General features: G+C 34.8%; 1 protein-coding gene and 1 long non-coding RNA gene across 2 annotated transcripts; both read left to right on the top strand.

Moving 5' to 3' along the window:
- The first annotated feature begins 154 nt into the window (after positions 1–154).
- LOC117327385 lies at positions 155–1,784 on the top strand. Its single transcript, XR_004532628.1, has 2 exons — positions 155–1,093; positions 1,746–1,784. It is a non-coding gene; the product is annotated as an uncharacterized LOC117327385 (long non-coding RNA).
- Positions 1,785–3,099: 1,315 nt separating this feature from the next.
- LOC117327382 (CAAX prenyl protease 1 homolog) lies at positions 3,100–15,406 on the top strand. Its single transcript, XM_033884332.1, has 10 exons — positions 3,100–3,234; positions 5,044–5,190; positions 6,306–6,392; positions 6,660–6,776; positions 7,160–7,312; positions 8,739–8,880; positions 9,505–9,650; positions 11,197–11,364; positions 11,933–12,073; positions 13,487–15,406. The coding sequence occupies exons 1-10, from the start codon at positions 3,145–3,147 to the stop codon at positions 13,703–13,705; spliced, it is 1,410 nt and encodes a 469-aa protein (XP_033740223.1). The 5' UTR covers positions 3,100–3,144; the 3' UTR covers positions 13,706–15,406.
- The last annotated feature ends 323 nt before the right edge of the window (positions 15,407–15,729 follow it).

Here is a 15,729-nt window from a genome sequence, read left to right as displayed (position 1 = left end):
GGTGACCGAACCCGGCACCTCCCGACATTATCAGTGTTTACTCGCCCTCCAGGAAAACAGTTGTTCTCTAATTTCTATGGGTTACAGGCGTTTGTGGAAGTAAAGTTAACGCTAAGTACAATTTCTGAGTCCCTACCTGGGCGCAACATCACAGTTGCCATCATTAATTGTTTTCTTCATGTTTTTATTACTATTATCATTTTATTCTTTATTTCCATAAATATTGTAAACATTTCTGCTCAAAAACGAAAATGGATTCAGCGTTCATATTTTAGTACACTAGAGAATATCGAGCTAGTGATTACCTTAACATTTTTCTTAACAGAATTTTAAAGTTCAAGGTCACCGGTCTATAAATAGAACTTTTTCGAACTTATTTGAACGACCATAACTTCTTGACCGTTCGTAGACCTTTTGCGGAGAAATAATTGGGTTATTTTTGTGTCAATATAAAGAGATTGGTCTTATAGCGGTATATGCAAAGTTCTGCTTCCACAAAATAAAAGATATGGCACTGTGATAAAAGATATTACTTTCCGGCCAAAATTCAAAATTTTCATAAAATCGCACTAAAATGTCTCTGCTCCTTTATCTTGACACGTCCTGACTCGATATTTAGCACATCGATAGCACTAGGCCTAATGCCTGGCTAAAAAAGTATGATAGTTGTTGACATTGACCTTCATTTAGGTGACAGAGGTAAAAATAAATTATATTGAAAAGGTTTTTATCACATGTTAAAAAGCATGTTCTTTTAATTGTATGGGCAACAATTCAAGGTCTTCGCATCACAAATCGTGAAGGTCAAGGTCGCAGGAGTCAAATTATCCAAACATGAAAAATCTAGTGTCGGTCAAGGAAAGGAACGGAGAGAAAACTAAGGGGAAATATAGGTAAAACGTAGCGACCGTCAGATCGATAACATCTCTAAAATTATTTTCTTGGTGGAAATCGTTTGTTTTGAACTTGATCAAATCCATTTGTATTTTGATTTTGATGCATCCACTAGTGCTAGAAGTCATGCAGCTTGACATATGCTGTCTTACGCTAATACGGATCCAGCTAATTTGTGTTGTATTTAGTGCTACGATAGGTAGCAGTGTACAGTAAAAATGCCAAATTCTGAAAAATATGGCACATGCTTTAGATATGTAAACATTGCCAGTTAACCTTACATATAACCTCTAATAAAGTATATATATTTGAAATCTGTACAACATTTGCAATTTTAATAGAACTCTGAAGGATAAGTAAACTGATATTTTCTGTGATTTTTAGAGCTGTGAATACCATGGTAACAGCTTAAAAAATTCTCAAAAATTGCAAAATATTATGATATTTGACCCAAAATGGCACAATTCTCTACACAATTTTTTTTCTGAAACCTATTTAAAATTAAATATCTCTATCCCAAAGACAGAATTAATCTTGTTTGGACATATGTTGTAAATTAAGTTTTTCCGCTATCTTACCTTTTCTGTGGGCTTCCATTTTGCGCTGTAGGCGAAACTAAATTTCCTGTGTAAACACACGTTCGGAAAATCCGGATATTTAAAATCCGGAACCAATTTATTGATTTTTGTTTTAATAAATGTGAAGCCTGTATGTACTACTTCATACTGGATATACCAATTATAGTGTACATTTATTTTTTCATTTTTTATACATATCATAATACAGGAGTTATTTGCTTAACAAAAAAATTGCCCATGGCCAGGCTGTCTTACTGTGGTGTGCTACCATAGATTTATACTATATTCTTTTATTAAAATATAACCATATAACATTGGTTTGTCATTTTATATCTATACATATATCTTACTTCTACTTATCAAATACAGCTACATTTGGATGGTAAAGCCACGATACAAACTACCTGGTAACCAGACAGGCTGGATTTACAGTAATATAAGTGACACTCAAATTGTGACATCATTCCATGCGTATGAATACATGTTATGCATGCACAATAGCCATTCAATGTTTATATGGTCTATTTTGAGGCGCGACACATACACTAATGTTGATCGTCACAAAAAATAAGACCTATCACAGGGTCACGTGGTTTTTCATATGACTTTGCACAAGTTTACAGTGTGATAAAGTGACCAGAGAATTAAAAGTCGTAAGTTTGACGCTCTATCAATAGAAATAGAAAATAACAGAGACTATGCAAGTCTCTGATAATAATACACATAAAAATTCCTCGTTTGCTATAAAAAATGGGTAGTTTTTATTTGGATTATCATGTATTTTTCTTGCTAGAACGTCAAGTTCGCGAAACAAAGCTATGTACGACAATGACGTGTCCCAGTGTTACAACCCAGTCAGTAAGGATTACCTCAATGCCTCAGCCCCATCGGTTTGTTTGTTGGGTTGATCGCCCCATGAATAGTCAGGGTCGTTTTCAATCAGAACTCCTCGGGTATTCTTCTCAAATTTTTTCCTAACTTGCCGGAAAGGCCCGAGGTTATCCGATTGGGTCATTTTAGGCACAGACGCCTTGTAGTAGTTGGCGACTACCTCACAGAACAGCATATGGGAGGCCCGCCGATGGCACCCGGAGCAATTAGGTTAAAGTTTCTTGCCCAAGAACACAACTACAACAGCACAGACCGGTCCGTTCTCAAATTCCCTTCGAAAAAAGACCACCGTGCGTTTGATAAACGCTAAAAAGGCTTGTTTTGAATTATATTAGTGTTAAATATAATTTAATAGCGTCATCTCAAGCGGTATGATCGAACCCCATCAATATTTAACATTGGCTAGATATGCAACAAAAGAAGATTGTAAGTTTTAATAACAGAACAATCCGATAATTAGCGAAGTTGGAGAAAATCATAGTAAGAGTGACCTTAATTCGGTACTGAGATGATCATTTCATTTCCTGAAATTTTGGCCCCCAGACCCCTCGCCAAAATAATCGCATTACTACAAAATTACTGGAATCTATGTCTGTAATTTTTAAATCGACATACGGCGCTCTAAATATAGCATTATACCATAGTTTTGCAATTTCCTGATATTTTCCAGGTGTCTTATAAATTTCGCGCGCATTTGTTTTCTGCATCTTCTATACGCTTAAGTTTTCCAAGCACCGATCTGACGCAGACAGATGATTACAAAGCCGGCATTTGTAGCAACATGGAGCTTTCTGAGACCTCAATATTTGTAGCTGTTCTCGGGTTTCAGTGGATTGTGTACGTGTGGGAATCATATTTATCATCGAGACAGGTATTATTAACAATGAACCAGGCACTTCTGCACGTGTTCCTATTGTCCGAGTTTGCTCTGTTCCTGACAACATGTCTGGTATAACAGACATGGTGTAAAGGCCAGAGGAAACTCGGGTTAGTGTTCCTATACATATATGACTATCTAAACGACAACACCGACTCGCTAGCTTGAATGTTAGTCCTAGTTTCCTATGGCCCTTACACCATGCCTTGTGTAGCCTGTAGTGTAGGGTCAGAGCGCTCTACTACATGTATATATATGAAAACGTGGAATTCTTCGACACGTGTGGTGTACACTATAGACTAGCTAAGATTTTGATGCAAATATAATAAAATCGGGAGTGGCATAACGTGACAGTGCAACTACCTAACTCCCTGAATCGGAACACAATGGAAGGAAAAGACCAAATATCATTTATTGTGTTTTACTTCTTATATAGTTAAATCAAGAAAACTAAGCTTGCTAATTTATCCACAAGTCATGTTATATTTAATACAAGTGTCTTCGGGATCAAACTAAATTGGTGTTGTTTAGTTTTCAAACAGTGGTGTACTCTGGCCCTTATATACACCAAACATGATGTCAGAGTCAGAGACGAGGGCTAACTGACTCTCCATCCCTGGCCAAGTACAGGTGCCCTACTCACAGGCGTTTGAAGTTCTGACTGCAAACTGAGATATAATACCATATAAAAATAGGGGTATTTACTATCAGAACTTCAAACGCCTGTGTCCTACTCTAACAATGTTAGAGGTTTACAGGATGAGAAATTTGACTGATCCATTGTAATGTCTTAACAAATGATTAGCCAGAGACCTTTAGTTGGTATAATTATCTGAAATGTTGGTGCCCGGATTGTAATAACAGTCTAGCAAGTCTCAAGAGCATACTAGGCATAATATGAAAATGAGGAATTCACTCTGTTGGGAATAGTGTGCTCTGGCCATGCATGGCCCTATACACAAGATATTTCAGGGCCAGAGGAAACTTGAAACTGGTCGTTAAATATCAGCAATTTACCAAACACATATATTGCCAGGGTTGGAACTCTGGGTAATTTAGTCTCATATAAATTGGGTACCCTCACTCAAAATCACCAAAAATATCATGCATCCATTACTCGCATACAAAGGTCCAGAGCAATCGGCAGATCGACTTTTGACAAATCTTCTGGTCTGAACAGTGGTATCAATTCAGTTTTCATTTCCTGGTTACAAATCCAAATATATGCACATTGTACATGTAATTCAAGTTTCTTCTGGTCCAGATACAAAGACATAACATTTGACAGATAGATGATCTGTCCAACTTGCAATCAGATTAATGTCCACAATGTGTTTAAACACTAATCTTACACATATATCTATGTAAATATACATGAAGGTCTAAGATCTGTAAATGATTACAAGAGTGTTATGTTCTATGAATATAAGATAATCTATTCTATGATATATATCCCTATAAAAATACACCATATACTTGTAGTAAATTATATGACCTAGCTCGCATGCAATATTATTTAACAATGGAACATAAGACTCTTGTAAAGACATTGATTTGGAAATTTGGTATTTTTATATGTATCGTAATGATTGGAAACATCTAATTTTTGCTTGTTTTTAATATTTTTTCTGTGGATGTATGTATGTGTGTTCATATTTTAACTAAAGTTATTTGATATGTATAATGTATTTCAGAGATTTCTAGCTTTTTATTTTTTGCTTGTTTTTAATATTTTTTCTGTGGATGTATGTATGTGTGTTCATATTTTAACTAAAGTTATTTGATATGTATAATGTATTTCAGAGATTTCTAGCTCGGACCGTGGAGACGGTACCAGATACACTAAAACATGTGTTGGATCAAGAGACTTTTACCAAAGCACGTCTTTATCAGCTGGACAAAAGTACCTTTGGCTTCTGGCAGGGATTATATTCTCAGTTAGAATCAACAGTAAGATTTATTGCTCTTCCTCTTGGCTTTAATAAGATTAATTATCTACATGAAATACTATGTGAACAGTAGTATTCAGTGTCAACATATCATGTGATTTGTTTGTAATGTATTGTGTTGTCTTTGTGGGGTCATATACATGTAAAAACTATTCCCTATCACATGACATTGACGCTTATAGTAAGTATGCTGTTCTAGCATGTTGCCTGTCACTTCAGATACATACAGGTAACAGATATATTGGATCAATTATTTAGATAATCAGGTTTTTTAGGATGCGCTGCCAGTATGTCAAAATAAGAGAAATCCTTTATGATTTGAAGCAAAAGTAAAAAGTGACCAATTGGAATAATTGTGTAGAATAAGATAAAGTGATCATCTATTGACAAAATTCACCAAATGAAGAAAAAAAATCATGTTTCAAACTTGCTGTGACTAGGACTTTTGTTGCTTTTAGCTCACCGGTTACGAGTAACCGAGCGCTAATGCTGTCACGTCGGCGTCCCACCCAAAAACTTTAAAGTTTTTGGGGTAAGTTTTTGGAAAGCTTGCAAGTCCAAAAGTGTACACCTCATGCCCTTCTAATTTGGTTTTTACATTCATTAGAGGTCTAGGAGTGATGTTATGGCAAAATCATGCAGAAAAAAATTGTGATTTTTTTGCATTTTACCATTTTGTGGACTTAACTTTTTTGGCACCAAAACTCACTTTAAAGTTTTGTGGGTAAGTCCAAAAGTATACACCTATCACCCTTCTAATTGGGTTTATACATTCATTAGAGGTCCAGGAGTGATGCTGTGACAAAATCATGCAGAAAAAAAATTACGATTTTTTTGGGCATTTTACCATTTAGTGGACTTACTTTTTTTGACACAAAAACCCACTTTAAAGATTTTGGGGGTAAGTTTTGGAAAGCTTGTAAGTCCACACCCTTCTTATTAGGTTTATACATCCATTAGAGGTCTAGGAGCGATATTATGTGACATACAATTTCAAAATGACATGCTTATACATACATAAAAAATGAATGCATAGTGTGATTGCTGCCGCCGGTGAGCTTTCGCAATCATTGATTGCACTTGTTTATCTTATTATTATTCTTTTTTTTTTTGCAGCTTATTTTGATTTTTGGTGGGTTTCCATTTATATGGTGGTATGCTGGAGAGATAACAAGTAGATTTGAATATGGACCTGAATATGAGGTAGGTGTAAAGAAAACAAATGAAATGTCTATAATAATTAAACTATCATACATGTGTTGCCATGGAACAATACATATTATTTAAAAAGTTATTTATTTATAATTCTGCATGCATGCAAGGAATTAATCACAAATCATATAATCAGATATGAAAAATTCAATCCATGATTTCCATATTTATATCAGTTGTTATTACTTTTGTTTATCTTGTGGTCTGAAAACTAGTACAATACCTGAATGATGTATATAACCTTTTGATAACCCACAGATCCTCCAGTCTTTAGTTTTCCTATTCCTCACCAGCATATTTTCCACAGTTACCTCCCTTCCATGGACAGTGTACTCTACATTTGTGTTGGAGGAAAAGCATGGATTCAACAAACAGGCAAGTCGTTAAGTTTATCATCTGTTAGAAATAGGTCACACCACAAACAATTACCTATACAATTATTTACCATTTATCTAATAACCAGGGGAAAATTTCGGGAGAACTACAATACAGATGCTGAGATGAATGGGCTTCTTTTTTATTTTTGACACAATAATGAACTGTAGGGCAAGGACAAGGCTAATTTGGTATTGTTGAACTTCCTTGTTAAACTCCATAGTCATTTAAATTAGATGGAAAATGCCCCGATTCTGTATAACTAGGATATTAACAGCATTATTAGGGTTAGCATTTTTCCAGAATTGATAACAGACATTCATTATTCTCAGGGTCCTGTGATGATACCCTGTGTTACTGACATGATTCTTTGTTTTTTGCAGACACCTGGGTTTTTTGTTAAGGATCAGGTAAAAAAGTTTATTGTGATGCAGTGTATCTCCCTACCAATTGTCTCTGGGCTGATCTACATTATCCAGATCGGTGGTGACTATTTCTTCATCTACACATGGCTCTTTACCTTTGTGGTGTCTTTGGTAAGTCTAAATTTCATTCAAGATTTTAAGAAAAGTATGTCAGTGCTCTATTGGAAACAATTAACGTATTTTCAGACTTTTGTGAAATTAGAAAAGTAAACTTTTGTGAAAAAAAAAAAAAATTCAGAAGATAATATTACCTAGTAATACATGTAATGTTTAAAAACAAATCACAAGTATATGAGCCTTGTTTCTTGTTAGATAACTTATCAATCTTGGATTGGTTGTCAGTTTTGTTGCTTGCATAGACTGATGAAGGGAAGTTTGACAATCAATCCTTATATTCACGTTAACCAATTTAAAATTACCGCAGACAGATTGCAAAATTCAACTGTCTCACAATAATATAAGTACATCACTTTATACCATTGTTCTGTAGATTGTACATGTGTGCACAGTAGTGGAACAGAAGTTAGCTAGCTACTATTGTCACCATGGTAACACAAAATATAGTTCCAAAAATGTTTTCATGATTACAATGGTAATGTACATGAATTATCAGAATACAACAATTTTAAGATAAAATACTCCAACATTTGCAACAAATGTTAATGATATTTAAATTAAAAAACCCTATCCCTTTAGATAGGAACTTAATGTGCACTAAAAATCCAGTATTTATACGTTCTTAAACCTTTCTAAACTTAACTTTATAAGGTTTTAGAATGTGAATGAATGTTGGATTTTTTGCTCACCGGTTACGAGTAATAGTGAGCTAATAATGCTATTACCCCGGGGTCGGCATTAGCGTCCCAACCAAGACTTTTAAGTTTTTTGGAAAGCTTGGAAGTCCAAAAGTACACACCTCACGCCCTTCTAATTTGGTTTATACATTCATTAGAGGTCTAGGAGTGATGTTATGGAAAATTATGCAGAAACACTTTGTGATTTTTTCACATTTTACCATTTTGTGGACTTCACTTTTTTGGCACCGAAAGCCACTTTAAAGTTTTTGGGGTAAGTTTGTGGAAAACTTGTTAGTCCAAAAATACACACCTCGCACCCTTCTAATTTGGTTTAAACATTCATTAGAGGTCTAGGAGTGATGTTATTGCAATCGATCATCAGTCACGTTTGTAATTTGTAAAAGTTATGATCAATCATGATTTTACTAGTGATTACCAGCACTGTCCCTCACTTTTGAAAATTGCAAAACTGCACTTGAATATCCAAAGAGATGCAGTAACCTTAAAGTTATTACAAGGTCAAAGGTCAATCAAGTGCAGAATTTTCAGTACAATCCTGTCCATGCAGTTGGAGCATAATGTTCAACAGTTCAAAGTAATCTTGATGAGACTGGAAAAAATACATGCATCCTTTCCATTAGGAAGGTGAGAAAGGAGATATGTTTTTTGTCCTCAAAAACAAATTTCTATTTTTTATTTTTGTGTTAGATAATATTATATGTATTATTCTCCATTTCCAGCTGCTGATCACCATCTATGCTGACTATATTGCTCCCCTTTTTGATAAGTTTACCCCCCTGCCTGAGGGACAACTCCGAACTAGGATTGAAGCCTTAGCTGCCAGCATTGACTTCCCTTTGACAAAGCTCTTTGTTGTGGAAGGTAAAGAGTAGCTAAGTGTGATTTTGTACCTGCTGTGTGGAAATGAAACTTGTCAATACAGATCTTTATATCGGTTTTCTGTGTTGTAATACAATTATTTTGATGGTTAATTTAGATACATGTGTGGAAATTTACATAAAGGATATTTTTTGAGTGTTTTCTGATGATTGTGTATTTGTGCAAGTTTATTTTCAAATATGATCTATGTAGCAACTATTTCATACTCAATTATAAGTTTACTCCATTAGATATGTAATTATATAAAGTTACAGTATGAATGACTTGTTTCTCTAAAGTTGTACATAGTTCATAATTTTAGTCTTTCATATTTCTAAATTGGTGGGTTATTTGTTTATTGTGTAATACTTAAACATCAGATGCCCAGCTAAACTTTTTTGTCAGATAAGAATGTTTGATGTTTAAAGAATTAATTGATGTCAAGTAAAAAAACAACAAATTATTGCATTCATTGCTTTATGAAGTCAACACCCAAATAACCTAGCTATGGCAGTTTGGGGACAACCGGATTTAAATTGAACTTTGGTAAGTGATAAATATATGGTTTCCAAATACAAGTCGTCTCTTTAATTGAGTGGTATTTGACAATGAAGTTTCTCTTTCCAGGCTCAAAGCGATCAGCCCACAGTAATGCCTACTTCTACGGATTCTTCAAGAATAAGAGAATTGTTCTGTTTGATACTTTGATAGAAGACTACAAACCTCCAGGCGAGGAGAAAGAGGATTCAGAACAAAAAGACAAATCACAGGAGGTACATGATGTATCTGTGTTGATTAAAATGTTGCGTGGTCTTTGCTATATATATCTATGTTGATCAAAGTATAGATATTTGAACATTATTATATAGACTTCATTTTCTAGATCGGAGTTTCTCCTACCCTGGACAGGGATATCCACAGTTTTACTGGGGTGAGATTTTCTTATCTCAACCTAGGGAAAAGACAAGTTACACATGCTCTTCTCACGTTCTCAACAATTGTATTTCATCACGTCAACAATACTATGACATCACAGCAACAGTACCATGACGTCACGTTGACAATTCAATCACGTCAAATCAACATTTCCTTGCATTGATGTAACGTCAATACTAGATACATAAGAGGGTAAACAGGGTAAGAGAAAAATAATCATTCACCCCCATGGAAGTGAGACAGGGGAATCTCAATCCTCGGGGTAAGATAATTAAGCTACCAAACACTCGGCAAGCCTCGTGTTTGGTAACATAAGAATCTTCCCCTCGGGTTGAGGTTCCTCTGTCTCACCCCCATGGGGGTGAATGATTATTTTTCTCTAATATTAATCCACAATTTTACCGATGTCAATGTGAGGTCTCAACCTTAGTATGTTCTCAACATACTGTATTGGCATAATTAGACAAGAGGTCAAACAGTCTATGAGAAAAAAATAATCATTCACTCCCTTGGTAGTGAGATAGAGGATCCCAACCTCAGAGGGTGATTCTTGAGCTGTGGAACATTTGCAATTGCCAGACAAGTAAGAGTAAAATGATCAACTTAAGAATCTTCTTCCTCAGGCTGAGATCGCCCTCGCCCACTCGCAAGGAGGTGAACAATTATTTTTTCTCACACCCTGTTGAATGTCTTGGGTATCTTATACTAAGTGTTTGGCAGCATAAAAATCTTCCCCCTTGTAATCCCCTCACAACAAGTTGTCAGTGGGTATAGGGATCTGTCCATATAAATAGGATCGTACCATGTCCTCTATCTGTTGACTTCAAGCTAGTACAAGCACAGGTAAATGTACTTGTCTCGTCTGTCAATAGTCAATACACAACCTGATATAGAAACAACATGACGTGTTAAAATTAAATGGATTTGTGAAAACTGCTACGTACTAAACAAAAGTACACTGACCGTGCAGCACCCTGCAATGCGTGGCTATAAATAGCTACCACTACGTATGTGCACACAGTGTATCGCTGTAAAGGCACTGCTTAAATTATTCCCATTTACTTCTGACACCAATAATATGAAGGGTGGCCGAATATCATATACAAAAATGTATAATATGCCGACAATGGCAAGTATAGTCTGCAATTAAGCTAGCAGGTACAAGCTTCACCAGATGTAGACTACCCCGATTGTAGTCGCGCATGGCCGAACATCACCTTCAGAATGAGCTGACATAAACAGCTGATCTTTTAGAGAAGTCGTCGTGTACATTCACAACACTCTGTCCCAAAATATACTGATATATCACCATGAATTTAAAGGAAATTCAGTAAAAATTCAATAATTTTTAAAAATATGTTTAAAGAATCATTTGATTTTCAGGAATCTGAAGAACCTGCTAATGTTGAAGAAAAGAAAACAGACAAAGAAGAAAAAAAAGAAAAGCACAAGAAGCAGGGCTGTACCGATGATGAGATCCTAGCTGTACTTGCTCATGAGTTGGGTCACTGGAAACTGAATCATAACCTGAATAATTTGGTGATCAGTCAGGTATTGGTTATGATAGGATTCTATGTTGTCCTCGTCATCATTTTGATAGGATAGATACACTTAAGGTTGATTGTGTTATTCCTGAAAATAACCCAGAGTACAGTTTGCATCTGTCTTTTACCCACTTTCAATCCTTAAACTACTTATGAATATCTAAAAAATCTCCGAGTCACGTATTATATTTGCCTGAAAGCATGCTGGGATCACTGCTGTCAAATCTTGCTTTTTGTTTTTCTCAGATGAATAAAAATGATGTATCTTAAAGGTAATTCATTTACTAAAATATACCTTTCACTATTTATGATATTTGACCTGAAAAGAAAGGGTATTGATAATTTGGGTTTCACTTCAATGATTATTATCAGTTTGTAAATCTGTCAATTAAATTTCCTAACAAAATCTTCCCTTGCTAAGATAACAGGTGATTATTTAATACATACGTATATGTCACCTCTTTTCTTGGTAAAAGACGTCCTAGATATCAAATATAATATTAGCTCCTAAGTCTGAAACACTGATTGTCCATGATCATGGGTAACCATTTATAACAACTGCTTTTTCTTTCCAGGTGAACACATTTTTGTGTTTTATGATATTTGCCTTCCTCATTAAGGAGACTATATTGTATTCAGCCTTTGGATTTAACACTCAGCCAATCCTGATTGGGATGCTCATCATATTCCAATTCATCTTCTCTCCCTATCATGAGGTAAGAATCTCTTACCAACAACTATATGTAATTAAACATAAAGAATATTCTTGGTTTCCTATTTGATAATGGAATATAGTTATATTTCACAAGAATGATGAATACTTTGGTATTTTTAAGAGTGTGGGAAAGGGGGGAGGGCATTTTTCAACCCACAGCTAGGGCTCCTATTCATAATTACGAAAACATCTGGGTTATCATGATGTTAAAGATGAAATACATTAAAACTATCCTAAATCTGATCTGTCCTTTTTGACTGTCAGAAAGTAGCAACATACATAAAAACTGTTCACAATAAAGCTTTCTATTCACTTGTAAAAATGTGATAGTTCTATTGAGTGAAGCTTATGATAACTTATCCTGTGTCATAAAAACTTATGCAGTGGCACCTTCTCCATTAAAATTTTCTTTTGAAACAGTTTACTTATTCATCAAGAATAGATATCAGAAGAGATTTGGATTTCATTTTATGAATAAGCAGGGATTCAGTTTTAAAGTGGTACAGTCTATGAGTTTACATAGCTAGGCAGTCATTATAGAGAGAAATTCTGTAGATCTATAACTGGGGATAGTACCCGGTATTATTAATTAAAGAGTCAATCTAATGAGATTTGATACATTGGCAGTTTGTAAATAAAAGGTGTGGCCCAAATTTGAGTAGGGAAATCAGATTAAAAGGCTTAGAAATAAACCTAGGGGTCTCATGTTTTCGCCTGGGGAGGGGGTAAACTTTACTATAGTTTATATAGGAAAATCACATTTTTGGGTATCATTTGTTTCATTTCTATTGGAATTCATTCTAACTTGGTTAACATTATTAGCATGGGATGACAGTTTGATGGTATGCACATGTTGGCCCTGACTGACCCCCAGGGGCTATGGGCAGGGCCAAAAAAAGGTCAAATTAGCTGAAAATTCAGAAATCTTCTTCTCAAGACCCAAATAAGGTAGAATCAGATACTTTTCATAGGTGGAAGGGTCTTAAGGTGCTTTACCAAAGTTGTGTATTTCATGGCCCTGGGGTCTCATGTTTGCCCCGTTGGAGGAGGTACCCTTTACTGTTGTTTATATAAGGAAATCACATTTTTGACTATCATTTGTGTCATTTTTATTGGAATTAGCAGTTTTGGAAGACAGTTTGCTGGTATGCAAATATTGGCCCCAAGGGGCTGGTGGGCAGGGTCAAAAAGTGTCAAATGTAACAGAAATATTTCAAAACTCAGGTGACCGTTAAGGCCCATGGGCCTCTTGTTGAAGGTATAATATATGGGCTGATTAATTAAAAGGCTGATAAGATATCAGAAACCTTTAGATTAGAATGCTATATAAATATTACTTTGTTCTAAAAAAATTTGATTTAAAAAATATCATTTGTGTACATATGTTAAAGATCTCTGGTATTTCTGATTACAGGTTTTATCCTTCTGTATGACAGTCCTCAGTCGTAAATTTGAATTTGAAGCTGATGCATTTAGTAAGAAAATGAACAAGGCTGCGGATTTAAAATCCTCCCTTATAAAACTAAACAAGGACAATCTGGGTTTCCCTGTTGTGGATTGGCTGTATTCTACATGGAGCTACTCACATCCCCCACTGCTGGAAAGATTAAAGGCTCTGGATAAAACAGACTAAAACTACAACCAGGATACGATACATGCTTGCTGTCAAAATAATGTCAGAATTTGACATGCAAATTGAAAGTGCTTAAACCCGACTTTCCTTTTGATTGCTTATATGTATAATATTTGACATTTTTTAATTATCATTTTCGGTGGAGAACTAATTATATTTGATTACATGTACTTAAATGTACTTATTTATGGATGTTGTTATTTTTGCACTGGATGATGTTTTCATGATCATACCATTAGGTTAATTGATGAAGTGCATGGTGTCAAATTTTACCAAAAGATTAAAGTGGTTGATCATAAGTTGAAATCTTTAGATAATTCTGCTTGTTATTATAACTATTTCTCACAGCTTAGAACTTGAGAACTTCTTAAATTCTGCAATTCCTTTGTAATGGGTGTCTGCAAAATAATATACCGGACTCTATGAATATGTTGTTCACTTAGTTTTGGAATGACATTGTTTGATTTTTATATGACTTTACGTCTTTTTCGTAATACTTTATAACTTGTTACTGTTCACTTTTGTCCATTCCAGATATACTGGATATTTGACAGTTCATTAATTTCTTTTTCATTTTTGTTTGAACCACCTGGAAGTTATTCATCTTAAGGGTGCACGTACCATGCAATTATGCCTTATCTTAGTTTCCGAGATCTACAACAGGTCATGTCAGATATGTCATGGTAAATTCTCCGCAGTTACTATCAACCAGATGTTTAGTTAAAACCATTCTGCATGCTTTTGACCTTATCATACCAGATTTGTTCAAGACAATATTTACCAATAAGATGATTTTTTTACTGTATCTCTTGAAGGCGATTCTATCTAAATGTGATGCTTTATAATGCAGTGCATGCAATATCTTGTGCAAATTGTAAAACTTTTCTACCTCTGCGATTAAAACATAATGATTACGGGCCCAAATGTTCAATTGTCTTACTTGTGTTCAACATTGACCGGAGTAAATCGTATGAGAATCAGTTATAACACAGGGGTTTAGATTGTTCTAGCTCAACACTATCAGGTGGTTTATAGTCTTGGCACAAGATTTTGTTCCTTGATATCCGTCTTGTCATTTGAATGCTAAGTCCATGGCAAAGAATGTGTACATACAGCAGGAACAGAAGTCTCAAATGCAGCACTTATAATTTCTTGTGTGCTGAAACAAATATTTAATATATACTTAATGATACAATTGAACAATTATTTGTTATAATTAGATCTCATCAAAAGAAATAATATATGACACAAAACCTATATCTCTGGTATAATTTCTTTTTCACAGGAATTTGTACATACCTATTCCGTGCCAACTGGAAATTAGATCATGTGAAAAAAATAGTTTTGCTAAGTAACATAATATAGATATACATTTTGTATATCATTTATAACTGATTTATTGCTCTAGATGGTCTGTAATTGAGGGACCAGTTTCTTGATGTGATTAAATTATGATTTGGGTGTGAATGCAATTTTTTAAATGTATTGTTCAACAATTTTACTTACACATTCTCTTTGTGTGCTTCTTAACAAGATATTACCACAAACGATGTTAATCAAAATATTTACCCCAAAAGAATGATTAAGTGGAGACATTCAGAATTCAGCTATTGATGTAGAGTAATATTTTGTTGTCAATCCTATTGTATAGAAATGCTAGCAAAAGAGCAGAAATAAAGGAGCGCTGTGACAGAAACCTTATGTATTGTTTGGTATTATTTATCTCTCGCAGGAAAATCAAATTTGTATTGAATAACAATGTTGTCACACTATTCTTGAGTGCAAAATGACTGGGCAGAAAAAATAGACACTGACTTGCTGTCAGTTTTGTGAAGGGAACCATATTGTCTATGTGTAACACCTGACCAGTTTTGTTACAAAGTCATAGGTTGTCACAGGTGATGAGAGAGGAGTCTGCAGCTGTTTATAAAGGGTGATACAAGTTGTGCAGGACAGCCTAGTGCTGTTTGTGTATCAACTCCACTGAGAGGGGGTAAAACTTATGAAAAATGAGATGTAGTTCA

This window comes from Pecten maximus, chromosome 5 (assembly GCF_902652985.1).
Source record: "Pecten maximus chromosome 5, xPecMax1.1, whole genome shotgun sequence".
NCBI lineage: Eukaryota > Metazoa > Mollusca > Bivalvia > Pectinida > Pectinidae > Pecten > Pecten maximus.
This window is presented reverse-complemented; position numbering and strand designations above follow the sequence as displayed.